The sequence below is a fragment of the Chrysochloris asiatica genome, unplaced genomic scaffold (genome assembly GCF_000296735.1).
Source record: "Chrysochloris asiatica unplaced genomic scaffold, ChrAsi1.0 scaffold00113, whole genome shotgun sequence".
NCBI lineage: Eukaryota > Metazoa > Chordata > Mammalia > Afrosoricida > Chrysochloridae > Chrysochloris > Chrysochloris asiatica.
In genome coordinates, this window is record NW_006408631.1 from 1,416,236 (window position 1) to 1,434,620 (window position 18,385).

General features: G+C 37.8%; 1 protein-coding gene across 1 annotated transcript in view; it reads right to left on the bottom strand.

Annotated features, from left to right (window-relative positions):
• LEKR1 (leucine, glutamate and lysine rich 1) overlaps positions 1-18,385 on the bottom strand; it is a 316,240-nt gene that overhangs the window by 47,682 nt on the left and 250,173 nt on the right. The window contains exon 8 of the mRNA XM_006867992.1: positions 6,964-7,057. Coding sequence (XP_006868054.1) covers positions 6,964-7,057 — 94 coding nt within the window. The remainder of the gene's footprint in view (positions 1-6,963; positions 7,058-18,385) is intronic.

The following is an 18,385-nucleotide window of genomic DNA, read 5'->3' on the forward strand; positions in this document are numbered from 1 at the left end:
GGCAGCGGTAGTGAGGTTGGCTCAGGATCGGACATTGTTTCGTTCTGCTGTGCATGGGGTCGCTATGAGTCGGTTCCGACTCCATGGCACCTGACAACAACAACAACTCATATGATTATCTTTAAATCTGTCTTCTTATGTATCTTACATTTATGCTAGCTCAGTTTTTATCACATCATTTTTTTTTATCCTTTTGAACTGAATCTTTTTTTCACTCAAGTTTTATCTGCTTTGCTATAACTTTTACTTTTCTATTGTTGAATTCCCCTGGTGATGCAACAGATTAAGCATTGGACTTCTGATAGGCAGGCTGTATGAAACTACCAGTCCCTTCATGGAAGATCGATAAGGCAGTCTGTTTCCTTAAAGATTTATAGCCTCAGCAAGGTTATAGAGCAGTTCTACTCTGTCCAATTAGGGTCACCATGAATCAGAAATGAGGTCAAATGCTGACAGTTTTTTTCAACTTTTGAAGAAGCCTTTATTTCACCCTCATTTTTGAAAAGTACTTTCAGTTGGTATAGAATTCCAGGTCAGCCTTTGTGTGTGTGTGTGTGTGTGTGTGTTTTCCCTTTCAATGCCGCTGTCTTCATGCTCACATTGCTTCTAGTAAAAAATTTGCTGTCATCTTTATCTTTGTCCCTCTCTATATAACATGCCTTTTTTTCTCTGGCTGTTTTTAAGATTTCCATTTTATCCCTGGTTTTGAGCAATATGATTATAATGTGTCTTGCTGTGCTTTTTTGTTTACTTGAGATTCATAGGTCTTGACTCTCTGGGTTTATTGGTTCTTTCAACTTTGAAAAATTTCAGCTATTATTTCTTCAAATTTGTTTTTCTGACCCCTCTTATCCTGTTCTTCAGGGAGGTCAATGATAAGTATATTTTGTTGTTGTTTTAGTTGTCATTAAGTCGATTTCTACTCAGGATGACTCCAGACATGCCGAGTGGAAATGCTCCATAGGGTTTTCCTTTTGGACTGAGATCACCAGGTCTGATATTTGAGGTTTTCTGGATGGGTCTGAACTGCCAACCTTTCAGCTAGTAATCACACACAACATTTTGCACCACCCAGACACCCACACATATATTTCTGTTGTTGCTAAGTGCTGTCAAGTTGGTTCTCACCCATAGCGACCCTGTATAGGGTTTCTGAGGAGGGGCTGGTGAGTTTGAACCACTGACCTTGAGGTTCAAACCGACCTTGCAGTCGAGTGCTCATCCTACAGCACCAGACCAGACTCCATATGTTGGATCACTTGAATTTATCTAACAGATCACAATTCTTTGTTTATTTGGTTGGTTTTTATTTTTGTTTGTTTGGATTCTCTCTTCTCTCCCTTGTCTTTTCAGTATTTTCTATTGTTATGTCTTCAAGTTTACTAAGCTTTTCTTCTGAAACATCTGATATGCCACAAAGTGTGTTTTTAATCTCAGACATTGCAGTTTTCATCTACTGAAGTTCAGTTTGGGTTTTGAAAAAATATCTTCATGTCTCTATACTTAACACTGTTAATCTTTCTCTAGCTTTTAGACATATGAAATAGATAGAACTGCTTTAATGTCCTTGTCTTTCTAATTCAAACATCTATGTCAATTCTGGCTCATTTTGACTTATTGATTTTTATTCTCATTATAGGACCTATTTTCCTTTTTCTTTGTATGCATGACAATTTAAAGTGGATGCCAAGCACTGTGAATTTTTTCTTGTTAGGTGCTGGGTATCCCAGAACTCTATTCTGGGATGCAGTTTAGTTCCTTGAAATTAGTTTGATTCTTTTAGGTATTCCTTTTAAAACATCTTAGGCAGAAGTCGATCAGCATTTTGTTTAGGGTTAAGAACTTTCTGAGTATTCAACCCGGTTCCTGGGCATTGTGAGATTTTCAGCCAGCTGGTCAGCAAAGTGTTATTTCTGAGATTGTGTGAGTTTGGGAAACTGTTCTCTCTAATCCTTTCAAGTGGTTCTTTCCCCAATTTTGGGTAGTTTCCCCCACATGTACATACTTAACATACACATACTCAAGGGGACTCTCTTTTTCCAGAGTTCTTTCTCTGTGCAAGTTTCCCCCTTCTCTGGTACACTATACTGCAAACTCTAGACACTCATATTTTCAATGTCTCCTCACTTTAGGGAATCTGCCTTGTGTCACCTGAACCCTGGCCTGGAATTTCTTTAAAGGTATAATGTTGGGGGGATGATAAGACTCATCTTTGTTGCCTGTCTCCAAGAATCACTGTCATTTGTTGCTTGATAGCCATTATCTTGTAATCATTCTTTCATACCTTTTCTCCAGTGTTGTAGCTGTTGAGTGTACGAGTGTAAAGCTGAGCCTTGCTACTCTATCGTGACTTGATGCCCACGTGTTGAACTTTGTATTTAGATATATGCATGTTAATTCTCAGCTCGGTAATTTCCTGGCTATATGATCTCATTTCTCTGATCCATTTTAATTGTTTCATGTGAGAAATGGGAATAGTCATATTAAAGTAATTAAAATTATAGTTATGGAAACCAGTCAACACAAAGCCTGCCATACAGTAAACCCTCTAGTAATAAGGATATGTTTGTTACTCAGAGTAAGGAGTCAAGTCAGATATCTCTGTAGACTATTTATTGTGCTTAATTGGAAATTGATATTTTGAAAATAATTACTTCAACTCTGTCAAATTTTATATTTTATAGTTATTCACTTAAATCTGATTAATAGTCACCTGAAATACATTATTATTTAGAATTATTAAGCCATTTGGCTCTTCTGTTTTCTAAAAAAATAACTTGAGATTTTTGTTTGCCTTCCTTCAACTCTGGAATTGGTTATTTCTTGAGCTGCCCCTTTTCTTATTTCTACTGTAAATCTAATTGCTTCAAGCAGGAAGTAAGGTTCTGTTTGTTTCAGTTATTAGTGCTTAAAAGCTCAACGCATTATTTAAAAAGAGATCAATAGTACAATTCTAAAATGTTCTCAAATGTGCTATTTTGGTAATATCTATTTTAGAATTTGTTTATTGAACTAAAAAAATGATAGGCAATAGGTGATGTGAGTTGATTACATTAGCAGTTTAGTTCTAAGAGATTTAATTACAAAGTATGATGAACTGAGTAGTAGTTAACAATGTGGATCTGGAACCAATTTTAAATGTTCAGCATGCACATTAATTTACTTTCTTCACATCAAAGTGATACTCGAAATAAACAAAAATTCATGACAATTAGTAAATACACAGTTATTTAAAAATGTACCATCCTTGTTGCATAGCAACTATTGATCCTATTATGTCCCTTTTACATACTCTAAAATAATTAAACACAGGCATAAATTGCTATCTATTTTTCTTGACCGTTAAAAGCATTTAAGTTATAAAGTTTATTCTAATACGTGTATTATATATTTGTAAAGGGAACATTTCATTCCTACGCAAAGGCACAGTGACCCAACAAAGAGATGACAATGTCATATTAGCGATTCTCCTTTTTCATGAGAAGACTTTTAGGGAACTTTTTATTCATGATCTCAATAGCTAACACAGCCAAGACATAATTATCATTCCTTGGCTTTATCTGACTGGATCTTGATTTACTGTTAAGCTAAATGATACCATGTATTAATAAGAAGTCATGTCCTCTCAATACAATGAAATGTCCATTTATACTACAGAAAATAATATCTGAAAATACATCTGTGAAACAATTAATTTGTTTGGAAAATATCAGGGTCTTAAAACTTAGAGAATCTTATATCAGTTGATTTTTACTACAAATGAGCTTCACAGCATAAAGCCAAATTAGTTTAACACCATGCAGCAAGAACATAATACTTTCATATGGACAAACGTTAACACTAATACTCTTTTCACTTAAGTCAGCATCTCAGGAACAGGATACAGTGAGTAGGAGTACTAGAATGGCTCATAGACAAAGAGACCTCTTCAGTCAAATGTCTCTGAAAACCTCTACTGGGATGTGAATGTAAAGATGAAGAACTTCTACACAAGCAAAGACAGGAAAGGTCACTCTGTTAATCTAAGAGAAAGTACTTCAAGGTTTGAAGAAAGAAAGGATCCATCAGTTTTTGTTCATATTAATTTCAATGATGAATTTTCAGAGCCATGAGATGGGAAATTTACAGTATCTTTTGATACACATTGTGAAAATCCTCTCCAAAAGGTTGCTTTAATTTGCAAATCCCTTAAAGAGTAACAATACGGTGCTGGGGAAGAATATTGAAAATACCATGGACTAATATAAGAATAAGGAGCTCTGGTAGCATAGTGGTTACAAGTCAGCAGTTTGAAACTACCAGCGGTTCCACAGGAGAAAGCTGAGGCATTCTGCTCCCATAAAGACTTACAGCCTCGGAAACCCTGTGCAGGATCACTATGAGTCGGAACTGACTCCATGGTATTTAACAACAACAACAATGTAAGAATGGAGTCCTTGTAGTATGGTCAAGTTGGTTCTCACCCATAGCGACCCTGTATAGGGTTTCTGAGGAGGGGCTGGTGAGTTTGAACCACTGACCTTGAGGTTCAAACCGACCTTGCAGTCGAGTGCTCATCCTACAGCACCAGACCAGACTCATCGAGTGCTCATCCTACAGCACCAGACTTGGCTGTTCCAACCCACCAGCTTATCTCAGATAAGATAAGCACTGGACTGCGAGCCGGATGTAAACCAGAAGGTTGGTGGTTCAAACTCACCAGCCGCTCCTTGGAAATTTTATACAGGGTGGCTATGAATCAGAACTGACTCAACGGCACTTAACAATAACAACTAGAGGAACAGACAAATCTGTGTTGGAAGAAGTACAGACAGAATGCTCCTTAGAGGCCAGGATGGCAAGACTTCCTCTCTCATACTTTGGACAAATTATCAGGAGGGACCAGTCCCTGAAGAAGGACATTATGTTAGGTAAAGTGGAGGGTCAGCCAAAAAGAGGAAGACTTCCAATGAGATGGATTGGCATAGTGGTAACAACAATGGTCTCAAGCTTAACAACACCTGTGAAGATGGCACAGGACCTGGCAGTGTTTTGCTCTATTGCGCATAAGTTGCACAATTAGTTGGAACCGACTCAATGGCACCTAACAACAACAAAGAGTAACTGTGAAGCCCTGGTAGCATAGTGGGTTACGAGCTGGGCTGCAAACTGCAAGGTCAGCAGTTCGAATCTATCAGCTGCTCCCTGGGAGAAAGATGAGGTTTTCTGCTTCTGTAAAGATTTACATCCTCAGAAATCCTATACCCGGGTCACTGATAGTTGAAACCTACTCTATGGCACACAACCACCACCACCACCACCACCAAAGAGTAACTATGAGCAAGAGACCACCTCACTTCATCACAGTGCAAAAACCTTTCTATCAATTGGATGAGTAGAAAAATAATCTCTCATTGTTTCCATTTTATTTATTTATTTTTTGATTCCTAAGTAGGCTGAATAGTCCATCTCTTTTTGAATTTTCAAACATTTAATTAGTAAGGCTGGGAGAAATGAATGAGAGCAAACCAGTCAATTAAGTATAGCGATTGAGGCTAACAAATTCAGAAGGTGAAAGGAAGTGTGAACTTGAAAGAAAAAGTAAGGAGACAGTCTGCGCTATAAAACAAAACGAAGAATGAGATGCTTGTAGCAATGATAGTCCATCTTCTCACATTTTAATTTTTGTCCATATGGAATTGTTATTATAGTGATCATTTTTGATACAGCCTGAATCTGAATCTTGAGGAACAAAGGAAGAAGAATTTATAATGGATTAGGACTTCTGGTGTGGCACAGTAGGATCAGTACTGGACTTCAAACCACAAGGTACATAGTTCAAACCCACCAGCTGCTCCTTAGAAACCCTATATAGGGTTGTGATGAGTCTGAACCTACTCTATGGCACTTAACAACCACAACAACTGTATTGGCTAAGAATGGCCAAGTATTTAAAGTCTGAAAATAAAAGTGTCATATTTAGCCTTAACCTGAGCCAACAGTATCTTAAATGATTTCAATATAGTAGGGGAAGAATGGGGTATTTTGGGGGGTAGAGATGTTAGTTTAAATGGAAGCGTAAGTTTGTGGCTTAGTTGTCCGGACTTCAGTCAAACAATCTGAGTCTCAGTGGATAGGTCCAGTTTTAGAGGCAAATTTAAGACAAAATAAGAAAACCAAGACAGATGGCTATGTTCAGAGTAGATGCAGGTTGGGGAAGAGAAGGGGTTGAGTAAGGCTTTGGCGTAGTGCAGGGTGCAGGGATCAATCTGGAAGTACTAGAAGTACTAGAAGGTTATTGCAGGGAGATGACAGCCTTGACCCCAGTGACTACTGCCACTCATGTCTGGGAATGAAAGAACTAATATACTTGAAAAATACCCTTAATTATATATTTTTTAAATTATTAAAGTAATATGCATTCGCTGTTGAATGCTTCTAAAATCTAGAAGAGCTCAAAGACACAATATTAATGCAGATTTGTGTACTTGGAGTGAATATTTTCTTTATAAATTATATCCAGAAAGCAATTGTATTCATTCTACTTTGCCATGATCAATATGTCAAACATTCATAACTAGACAATTTTCAGTCATTTTCCAATCTCTTACAGTATCTTCATAAAATAGAAAAATTGCAGAATGAATATATCCCTGCTTTTAAGAACATGGACAAATGCAGACTCTGCCACTTACGAGAACATATTAAATGTTTAAAAGTAAAAAATGATGCTCTTACATGAAAACTAAGGGCTATTTTAACTGACAAGATTTCAGAGTCAATTTTGAACTTTTTATTTTCCATTATGTTGTCTAACATTTTAGAAAAGACACACAGCATAAGCATGTTTGGTGTAGGAGTTTCAAAAGGAACCAAAAGAGTGCACCACAAGAGCAAAGAAATCTAACTCGGATAGAGTCTTCTAGCAAATGGACAGAATCACAGAAAGCATGGGGAATCCATGCTGACACGAGCCATTGTTACCTTCTCCCTCCAGTTCTCATCACTCAGCAGTTTCTGGCTATGGCTTTCCTGCAGCTGCTCGATGCTTTTCTGATGTGAAATCAGCATCAACTCTCTGAAAACCATAAATCCAACAAATGAGTCAGGACTCACTCCTAACACTCAAGTTGCAATTCCTGACTCAGAAAATATTGTCTTATAAGGCAGTCTGTTTATTTTTGGTAGCAACATATAAACTGCTACTAGATACCGGATTAACTGTTAACAGAAATTTACAAACACCATATACAAGGAGCTCTGGTAACGTAGTGGTTACGAATTGGGTTGCTAATCTTAAGGTCAGCAGTTCGAAACTACCAGCTGTTCCATGGGAAAAAGATGAGGCTTTCTGCTCCCGTAAAGATTTACAGCCTCAGAAACCCTGTGCAAGGTCTCTATGAGTCAGAACCGCCTCAACAGCACTTAACAACAACAACAACAACATATACAAGGTCAGTAGATACTCAGGCTAAATTTTTATTTGTTGTTGTTAAGTGCCATTGAGTCAGTTCCAACTCATCACAACCCTGTATAGGCTTTCCAAAGAGCTGCTGGTGCGGTTGAATTGCCAACCTTGAGGTTCAAACTGACCTTGCGATCCAGTGCATTATCCTGCAATGCCAGCCCAGGGCTGTATAAATTGCTACATTTTTGCTTAGCAAGTTATACATGATCATTTTTGCATAAAACAGTAACAACACACTTGGAGTCACAAATAGGATAAGGTAAGTTGTGGTTCAAAAGTTGATAACTAAATTCTAACAACAGACAAGTGTTTTTTGTTTCTTCAAAGAGAAAAATATGTTGGCATATGCCTCAAATTAAAAAAATGTTAGCAGTTTCTGTTGGATTTCTCTTTGACTTAACTCAAATATTGATAAGAACAAAATCAAATGTCAGGGATATGGTATAGTATAAAACATTAGACATTATTTAAAAAAACACTTCAGCATTTCAATGCACATAAAGGATCTTAATGCTCAGTTTGTGGACCTCTGGGCAGAAATAAGTTTGGGAGATTCATGAGAAAATTCCACAGATACTAAAATGAAGACTTTGAGAATAAATAAAATTTAGACTTTGAGTAGCTCTCTTGTTAAGTGCCAATGAGTCAGCTCCTACTCATAGTGACCCTGTATAGGGTTTCTAAGGATCGGCTGGAGAGTTTGAACTGCCAACCTGCAATTAGCAGGCCAGCTTATCCTCCAGCACCACACCAGGACTGTTGTTGTTGTTGTTGTTGTTGTTGTTAAGTACCATGAAGTCAGTTCCAACTCATAGTGACCCTGCACAGGGTTTCCAAAACTGTAAATCTTTACAGGAGCAGAACACCTCATCTTTCTCCCACGGAACTGCTGGTAGTTTTGAACTGATGACCTTGAGGTTAGCAGCCTGAGTCATAACCACTATGCTACCAGAGCTCCAGAACATGGCTTGTTGATCAGAGTTCCTTCCTTCTTCATGGCTCTTCAGTTCTATAGAGGTGATTCCTTCTTATTGCATCTCTTTCTAATGCATTTGTTTTCCTTCATCACTGTCTTCATCACCTTTTATTTTTGACTCCTTCTCTCAAACGGCCAACTTTCATGTACAACTGCCTAGCTATCCATCATCATCTCAGATTCCATACATCAAAAGACCAGTTTAACCATCATCCCTTTCAGTCTTACTTTTCCTCCTGACTTTTGAAATGTATCAACAGGTCCTGTTGGGGTAATATGACTCCTTCTTCCTGTTCTAACACAAGCATTTCATAACAGCTTCTTCTCTATCCTCCTGGAGTGTGTGCAGATGGAGAATAAGCACTGGACCATGAAGGCAGTTTGAGCCATAAGGTCGGCAGTTCAAACCCACCAGCTGCTCTTCAGAAACCCTATACAGGGTCGCTATGAGTCAGAACCGATGGTACTCAACAACAACAACAATACATCCTTCTATATAATATCAATATGATATAATTTATACACACACATACTATTTCCTCCCTTTCTTTTTCACTACCAACAGCTTTGTTAATGTTCTTGGTTCTACCTCCCACTTAAATTATCTTCATAAATAACTTCTGAATCTATCTCTTGATCCCCAGTCTAATCTTACTCATAATTATCAAACTTTTTCCCATAAGAAGTTCCTACATTTATAGGCTAGAAAAATTTACAGACATAAACATAAAAAGACACATTGGTTTGGTAACCCAGATTATGAATGTTATTTGAGAAAAAACAAAACAAAACTCCCTATACTTCCCCTTCACACACAAAAACTCTATGTATGTTTTTAGAGACTAGAGGCCCTGACAAGTTTCCTATTGAAAGTAACTAGAAGTTTGATTAAAATATAAAGAAAAAATAATAAACTCATCAGTGAACAGGGCAAAAAGTGAGAGATATGCAGGAAACAAAACTGAAAAACGTAAAATACACATCAGTGGAAATATTGGTGAAATCTGAATAAAATCTGTAGGCTAATTATATCAGTGTTAATTTTATAGTTTTGACAAATGTACTGTGAACATCAAATATGGGTTAAAGGGAGTTATATAAACTATCTGTGTAACTTTTCTGTAAATTCAAATTTATTCCAAATGAAAAGTTCAACAACAGCAAACTGATGTGAAAGCAAGAATTCTCCAAATAAGTAGAGCTTTTAAGTTATCTCTCACCTTGATGGAACTTTCCATATCTGGTGAATTTGTTAAATTTCATAGTCATGAAGGGCATAGGAGCCAGGAAACTCACCTGCATAACATTGAACTTCAAAGAGCTACACACTCGGTATGTGTCATATACAATGATACCTCTTCTCAGGGGACAAAAAAGGCAACTGCTTGCTTTGAATTCTGGTCCTTGGTAGGGGAGAAAATTATTTTCCACAAGGAATTATAAACACAAATTGCCCTCATGCAAGTTTATATCCTGAATTCATACTTCCTGCTTACCACATATGGCCGTGGAGATGTAAACATGGTAAAATTTCAAGATTAACCACTAACAGGAAAGAAATAGAATATTCCATTAGAGAAATCAGTATAAAACTTCAGGCTTCTATGTGAATGGCCTTCCTATAGCTGTGCAGCATAGCACTCCTAGTGCCAAGGAGACAAACAATATAGTAAACATATAGAAGATTTAAACAATGCAAATAATATAATGAGCTTAAACCTGGTACTCAATTAGTATTAAGTACATAATTATTTTACAACTTATATGGAGTTGACCACATATAATGCCAGAAAATAAGTTTCAATAAATTCCAAACAAGTGTTATTACTACAAGCCTACGTGGTCCAAAACAACCATTAGCCACATGTGGCTAGTGAGCACTTGCAGCGTGCCTAGTGAGAACTGAGATATGCTGCAAGTGTAGACACACATTGAAGTTTTGTAACAGTACAAAGTGCTGTAAAAAATGTAAAATATCTGTGTTAATTTTTAAGATTATTACATATTTGTTGTTGTTGTTAAGTACCATGGAGTCGGTTCCAACTCATAGTGACCCTGCACAGGGTTTTTGCAGCTGAAAATCTTTACGGGAGCAGAAAGCCTCCTCTTTCTTCTGCGGAGCACCTGGTAGTTTCGAACTGCCAACCTTGAGATTAGAAGCCCAATTCATAACCACTACACTACCAGAGCACCTTTATTTAAGTGACAGTAGTTTTGATATGTTGGGCTAAATAAAATATATAATTAAGACTGATTTCACCTATTTTACTTTTCTAATGTGGCAACTGGAGTCCTGGTGTGGCATTGTTGGTTAATGCACTGGACTGCAAAGTCAGTTTAAGCCACATAGTCAGTGGTTCAAGCTCACCAGCTGCTCTTCGGAAACCCCATACAGGGTTGCTATGGGTCAGAACCGATTCGATGACACTTAACAACAACAACAACAATGTGGCAACTGAAAAATTAAAAATTATATATGTGGCTTTTGTTATATTTCTACTGAATAGCACTGAAATAATCCCAATTCAAAAAAGAAATGTCACTAACAAAGATTTAAAAAAAAACAGTGTCCATAAACTTGGACAATTAAAAAAAAAAAAAAACCTACTTCTGAATAACTCAAGTCAAATAAGAAATAATAATTTATATATTAAAACACTTCAAACAGTATTTAGAAAAATACTGTATAATAATGAAATTGCTACATATCAGATTTGTGGGATATAGCTAAAGAAGAAAGGCTAAATAAATTATATTTTCATACCTTAGAATACAATACAGATGAAGAAATTAATGATCCACAGCTATATGCATTATTATGGACAAATCCCAAAACATAATATTGAGCGCAAAGAATAAATCAGATTAATACATACAGTATGCTTTTCTTGGTCTGAAGACAAAAGATATGAGAAACCTAACATTATATTTTTTAGGAGTGCAAACATACTTGGTAAAATTATAAAGGGAAGGAAGAGAACTAAATACAATGTCCAGGCTGGTAATTACACTTAGTTACTTCTGAGGAAGGAGGGAATAGGATAGGATTGGGGAGAAGCACAAAGGGACCTCTGTGGTAAGGCTCTTTTCCTCAAATGGAGTGGTTGATATACAGGTGTTTACTGTAATTTTTTTTTTTTTTAACATGAGAGAACTTTAGTTTTATATTTATTCCATCGTATATCATCTCACTGCCATGGTTCCAATCCCCTCCATGCATACTGTAATATTTTATACTTCCTTACTGTTGTTAGTTGTCCGAGAGTTAGCTCCAACACATGGTGACCCCATGTACAACAGAACAAAATGTCACCCAGTCCTGGGCAGGCATACATTAGTCAATTTTGAAACCATTTTGTATTGTGAATGTCTTCTAACCTAGGGGATTCATCTTTCAGCACTGTATCAGACAACATTCTTCTGTGATCCATTCTCATTAGCTAATTTTGGGAACTAGACCACACAAGGATTTTCATTCTAGTATATCGTAGTCTGAAAGCTACACTGAATCCTGACCACCTTGGATGACCTTGATGGTATTTGAAATACTGTGGCATAGCTTCCAGCATCACAGCAACACACAAGTCATCACAATATAACAAGCTGACAGATGGGTGGTAGGTTTATACTTTACACATACACTTTATACTTCACAACTAATTAGCCTTCTGTGTATATACCAAATATTTATAACAACAGTTAGTGATAGAGTCTGAGCACAGAGTAGAATGGGTATGTGGAAGAAAGCAAATAAAAGGTAAAGGCCAAGATGAAGAAATAGGGTGGTTGAGTCATCAATCCCTGTCCTGAGTGGTGGGATTGGAGTCCTAGTGTGGCGCTGAGTTAATGTGCCAGACTGCAAAGTCGCTTTGAACTGTAAGGTCAGCGGTTTAAGCTCACCAGCACTTCTCCTAAACCCTATAAAGGGTCACTATGGGCCAGAACCAACTCAACAGCACTTCACAACAATTGCAACAACATAGACAAGTTCTGGTGTGACACTGTAGGATAAGCGCAGGACTGCAAGGTCAATAATTCAAACTCATCAGTAGCTCCTTGGAAACTCTATACTGGGTCACGATGAGTCAGAAACAACTCTACAGCATTTAACAACAACAACAATGGACAAGGCCAGCATTCATCTGTCAGTGTGCCATACTGTATTAACTTGTGCACTGTTGTGATTCTGGAAGCTATGCCAGCAATATTTTAAATACCAGTAAGGCTCCCCATGGTGGACAGGTTTCAGCTGAGCCTCCAAAGTAAGACTAGGAAGAAGGAGAGACAGGGTACTTCCGAATATTTAGTCACTGAAAACTTTATGAATAGCAGTGAAACACTGTCAGATAGCACCAGAATATTGAATATTGGAACATGATGAATAGTACCAGAAAATAGTCATTATAGTGCTGGAAGATGAGCCCCTCGGTTTGGAAAGTCCTCAGTGTGACTGAGGAAGAGCTGCTTCCTCAAAGTACAGTTAACCGAGATGATGCGGATGGAGTAAAGCTTTCAGGACTTCATTTGCTGATGGGGCACAACTCAAAATAAAGTTAAACAGCTACAAACATCCATTAATAACCAGAATTGGAATGCGTGAAGGATGAATCTAGGAAAATTGGAAGTTGTCAAAAATGAAATGGAACACGTAAACATTGATATCCTAGGTATTACTGAGTTGAAATGGACTGGTATTGGCCATTTTTAATCTGACAATCCATGGTTTACTATGCTGGGAATGACAAACTGAAAAAGAATGGCATCACAATCATCATAAAAAAGAACATCTATCTTGAAGTATAATGCTTTCTGTGATAGGATAATATTCATAAGTCTACAAGGGAGACCAGTTAATACAGTATTAAAATTTACCCACCAACCACTGAAGCCAGTGGTGATGAAATTGAAGATATCTACCAACTTCTTCATGCTGAAAATTGATCAAATATACAATCAAGATGTACTGATTATTAAAGAGAGTTGGAATGCAGATGTTGAAAACAAAAAGGAAATACCAGTAGTTGGAAAATATGGCCTTGGTGATAGAAATGATGCTGGAGATATGACAGAATTTTTCAAGATCAATGACTTTTTCATTGCAAATACTTTTTTAAACAACATAAAAGACTTGATACAGGGTCGCTATGGGTTGGAATCGACTCAGCGGCACTTAACAACAACAACATACACATGGATCTCACCATATGGGATACACAGAAATCAAATCGACTACATCTGCAGAAAGAGACAATGGAAAAGCTCCATATCATCAGTCAAAACAAGGCAGACTGTGGAACAGACCATCAATTGCTCATATGTAAGTTCAGGCTGAAGCTAAAGAAAATTAAAACAAGTCCACAAGAGACAAAGTATAGCCTTGAACATATCCCACCTGAATTTCGAGATTATCTGAAGAACAGATTTGATGCATTAAAGACTAATGAACAAAGACCAGAAGAGTTTAAGAATGACATCAAGGACATCATACAGACATAAAGCAAAAGTTCATTAAGAAGACAAGAAAGAAGGAAAACAATATGGATGTCAGAAGACACTCTGAAACTCGCTTTCCAGTATAGAGATGCTAAAGCAAATGGAGGAAAAAGAACTGATAGAAAAATGTCAAAGGGCAGCTCAAGAACACAAAGATAAATATTGTAATGAAATGTGCAAGGACCTGGAGATATAAAACTAAAAGGGAAGAACATGCTCAGCATTTCTCAAGCTGAAAGAACTGAAGAAAAAATTCAAGCCTCGCTTTCGATTGTGTGGATCATGACAAACTATGGACAACATTGAGAAGTATGAGTATTCCAGAACACTTAATTGTACTTCTGAGAAATCTGTACCTGGACCAAGAGGCAGTTGTTTGAACAGAGCATGGGAACACTGAATGGTCTAAAATTGGTAAAGGTGTGCGACAGGGTTGTGTTCTTTCACTATACTTGTTCAATCTGTTTGCTGAGCAAATAATATGAGAAGCCGGGTTCTATGAAGAAAAACGTGGTGTCAGGATTGGAGGAAGACTCATTAACAACCTGCGATATGCAGATGATACAACCTTGCTTGCTGAAAGTGAAGAGGACTTGAAACATTTACAGATGAAGATCAAAGAGCACAGCCTTCAGTATGGGTTGCATCTCAATGTCAGGAAAACAAAAATCCTCACCACTGGACCAATAAACAGCGTTCTTATCAATGGAGAAGAGATTGAAGTTGTCAAGGACTTCATTCTTCTTGGATCAACTATCAACACTCGCGGAAGCAGCAGTCAAGAGATCAGACAACGTATTGTATTGGGCAAATCTGCTGCACAGGAACTTTTTAAAGTATTGAAGAGCAGAGATGTCAGCTTGAGGACTACGGTGCGCCTGTCCCAAGCCATGGTATTTTCAAAAACCTCATATGGATGCGAAAGCTGGACAGTGAATAAGGCAGATCGTAGAAGAATTGATGCCTTTGAGTTGTGGTGTTGGAGGAGAATACTAAAAATGCCATGGACTGCCAAAAGAACCAATAAATCTGTTTTGGAAGAAGTGCAACCAGAATGCTCCTTGGAGGCCAAGATGGCTAGGCTTCGTCTCTCATACTTTGGACACATTGTCTGGAGAGAACAGTCGCTGGAGAAGGATGTCATGCTGGGTAAGGTGGAGGGTCAGAGAAAAAGAGGAAGACCCCCAACGAGATGGATCAGCCAGATGGCATCATTGATGGCATCAAGTGTGGCAGCGGTAGTGAGGTTGGCTCAGGATTGGACATTGTTTTGTTCTGCTGTGCATGGGGTCGCTATGAGTTGGTTCCGACTCGATGGCATCTGACAACAACAATAATGGGCAAAATAGAGTCGTGCTATGGGTGAATGCTTTGGACTGAAAAGTTGGTTTGAACCACAAGGTCAGCGGTTCCAGCTTAACAGCTGCTCCTCGGAAGTCCTATACTGGGTTGCTATGGGTTGGAACCAATTTGACAGCACTTAACAACAACAACAATGTGGGCAAAATAATGAATCAAAAGGAGATGGAAGGAATACACATGAGTCACTGTATCAAAAAGAAATGGTCAGTGTTCAACCATTTCAAGAGGTAGGATATGATCAAGAGCCAATGATAAGGAAGGGAAAAGTCCAAGGTGCATTGAAAGCCTTGGCAAAGAAAAAGGCTCTGGGAATTGATGGAATACAAATTGAAATCTTTCAACAAACTACAGAAGCACTAGAGACACTCACTCATTTATGCCAAGAAATTTGGAAGACAGCTACCTGGCCAACTGATTAGAAGAGATCCATATCTGTGCCGATTCCAAAGAGAGGTGAGCCAATGGAATGTGGAAAACATTGGAAAGCATCACTAATATCGCATGCAAGTAAAATTTTGCTAACCATAATTCAAAATGGCTAAAACAGTACATTGAAAAGTTGCTGCCAGAGGTTCAGGCTGGATTCAGACGATTATGTGGAATGAGGGATATCATTGCTGATGTCAGATGGATCTTGGCTGAAAGTAAAGAATACCAGAAAAATGTTTACTTGTGCTTTATTGATTATGCAAAGGCTTTCAATTGTGTGGATCATGACAAACTATAGACAGCGTTGCAGAGAATGATTATTCCAGAACACTTAATTGTACTCACGAGGAACTTATACATAGACAAAGAAGAAGATTTTCAATCAGAACAGGGGACACTGAATAGTTTAAAATTCAGAAAGTTATGTGGCAGGGTTGTATTCTCCCACCAAATTTATACTGTATGCTGAGCAAATAATCTGAGACACTGGATTATATAAAAGAGCATGTGGCATCCGGATTTGAGCAAGAATCATTAACAACCTGTGATATGTAGATGATGCAGCCTTGCTTGCTGAAAGCGAAGGGGACTTAAAATACTGATGAAGATCAAAGACCACGGCCTTTGGTATAGATTGCACCTCAATGTAAAGAAAACAAAAATCCTAACCACTGGACAAATAAATTACATCACGGTAAATGGAGAAAAGACTGAAGTTATCAAAGATTTCATTTTGCTCACATCAACCACCAACACTCATGGAAGCAGCGGTCAAGAAATCAAACAGCCTATTGCACTAGGCAAATCTGCTACAGACCTCTTCAAAGTTCACAAGATCAAAGATGTCAGTTTGAGTACTAAGGTGTGCCTGACCCAGCCATTTCAATAGCCTCATACACATGTGAAAATTGAAAAATAAATAAGGAAGAACTTAGAAGAATAGATGCATTTAAGTTATGGTATTGGAGAATAATATTAAAGGAACCATGGACTGCAAGAAGAAGAAACAAATCTATGTTAGAAAAAGTACAGCCAGAATGCTCCTTAGAAGCCAGGGGGGCCAGACTTTGTCTCTCATATTTCAGACATATTATGAGGAAGGACCAGTCTCTGGAGAAACACATCATGCTTGGTAAAGTGTAGGGTCATCAAAAAAGAGGAAGACCCCCAATGAGATGGATTGGCACAGTGTCAGCAGCAATGGCTCAGGTGTAGCAATGATTGTAAGATTTGTGCAGGACCAGGCAACAGTATGTGTCACTACTGACTCGATGGCACCTAACAACAACAACATGGGCAAGGTAGGATCATCAGGTCCTAGAAACAGAGATGTAGATTAGGAAGACAGGGTCCCTGCCCAGGTGGTACTCAGAATCCAGCAGAGTAAATATTAAATATAATGTTAAGTGCCGTCAAGTCAGTTCCAACTCATAGCCACCCTGTATAGGGTTATCCAAAGAGCAGCTGTTGAGTTTGAACCACTGGCCTTGTGTTTCAAACCAACCTTGTGGCCCAGTGCTTTATCCTACAGGGCCACACCAGGGCTCCATCAAATGTAATCGTAAATATTAAATATAAAAGGAAGATGTATCTTTCAGAGTTTAAGGCAAACCAAGGAGGCTCTCCGATGCTTTGTTCAGCAGTTGCTAGGCTGGGAGAAAGCAAGTGAAGTAGAAGAAACACATAAGGACAAGAGTAGGCATACATTTAAAACTTCATTTGTAACTTTCCTCCAGATATCTGACCAATCAATCCTGTCTCTTTCACAGTCTCATCTTCCTCTATTTGTCAATTAAAGTTTTGTGTTTCTAGGCACTTCATCCTGTGACCTCTATTCCCCCTAACCCCTCCCCCCCTTTTTTCTTTGTGATCTTATCCACTCCTATTCTTAAAGTACATTCTAAATGCTTACAACTTCCAAAGTTTATCTCTCACTCAGATCTGTTGTATGAATATCTTGACTCTGTTCCACTTTTATATTTCAGAAACATCTCACATTTAAACTCAGTGGTTTATAATGCCCAAGTTTTATTTATTGCTTATGTTATTTGTCAACTACTGCTCTGCTCTACATTTCATTCCAGAACAAAGCCCAAAGAGTGATTGTTACTTGGAACATGCTGTTTTCATGGCAGATAGAAAAATCACCAAACACACGATGTGTCTTAAAGATTCTGCTAGAGAGTTAGTACATATAGTTCCTTTCACATTTTAATGGCAAGAATGAGTCAAATGGCCAAATCTGATTATAATCAGGGGTAGGTAGTCTAGTCTTCCCTCTTGGGAGGTGCACTGTAAATCAACTGGCACCAGCTGCAGTCATCACAACTCTGAAATCCTGCTGGAAACCACTGTGAAGATTCTTACTCCTTGCTTAGATTGTGGTTCTTCCTCCTGAGAAAAGGTTTTTGGGTTTTTTTTGTAATAATCTGACAAATCTGTCTAACGTTTTTATTATGACAGTACAAAAGTTTTAAGATATCAATAAAACTTGATTCTTTTTCCATATAATAATCAAAGAATTTAGTTTGTGATTGTTTTGTTTTTGGTTTTGCTTTTAAAGCTTTTATTGTGAATTGAGTGATAGTTTCCAGGGCAGGTCATCAGTTTTATATTTAATGAAGCATATTTTGTTTCATTGCAATGATTACAATCCCCTCCAAGCACCATCGGTTAAC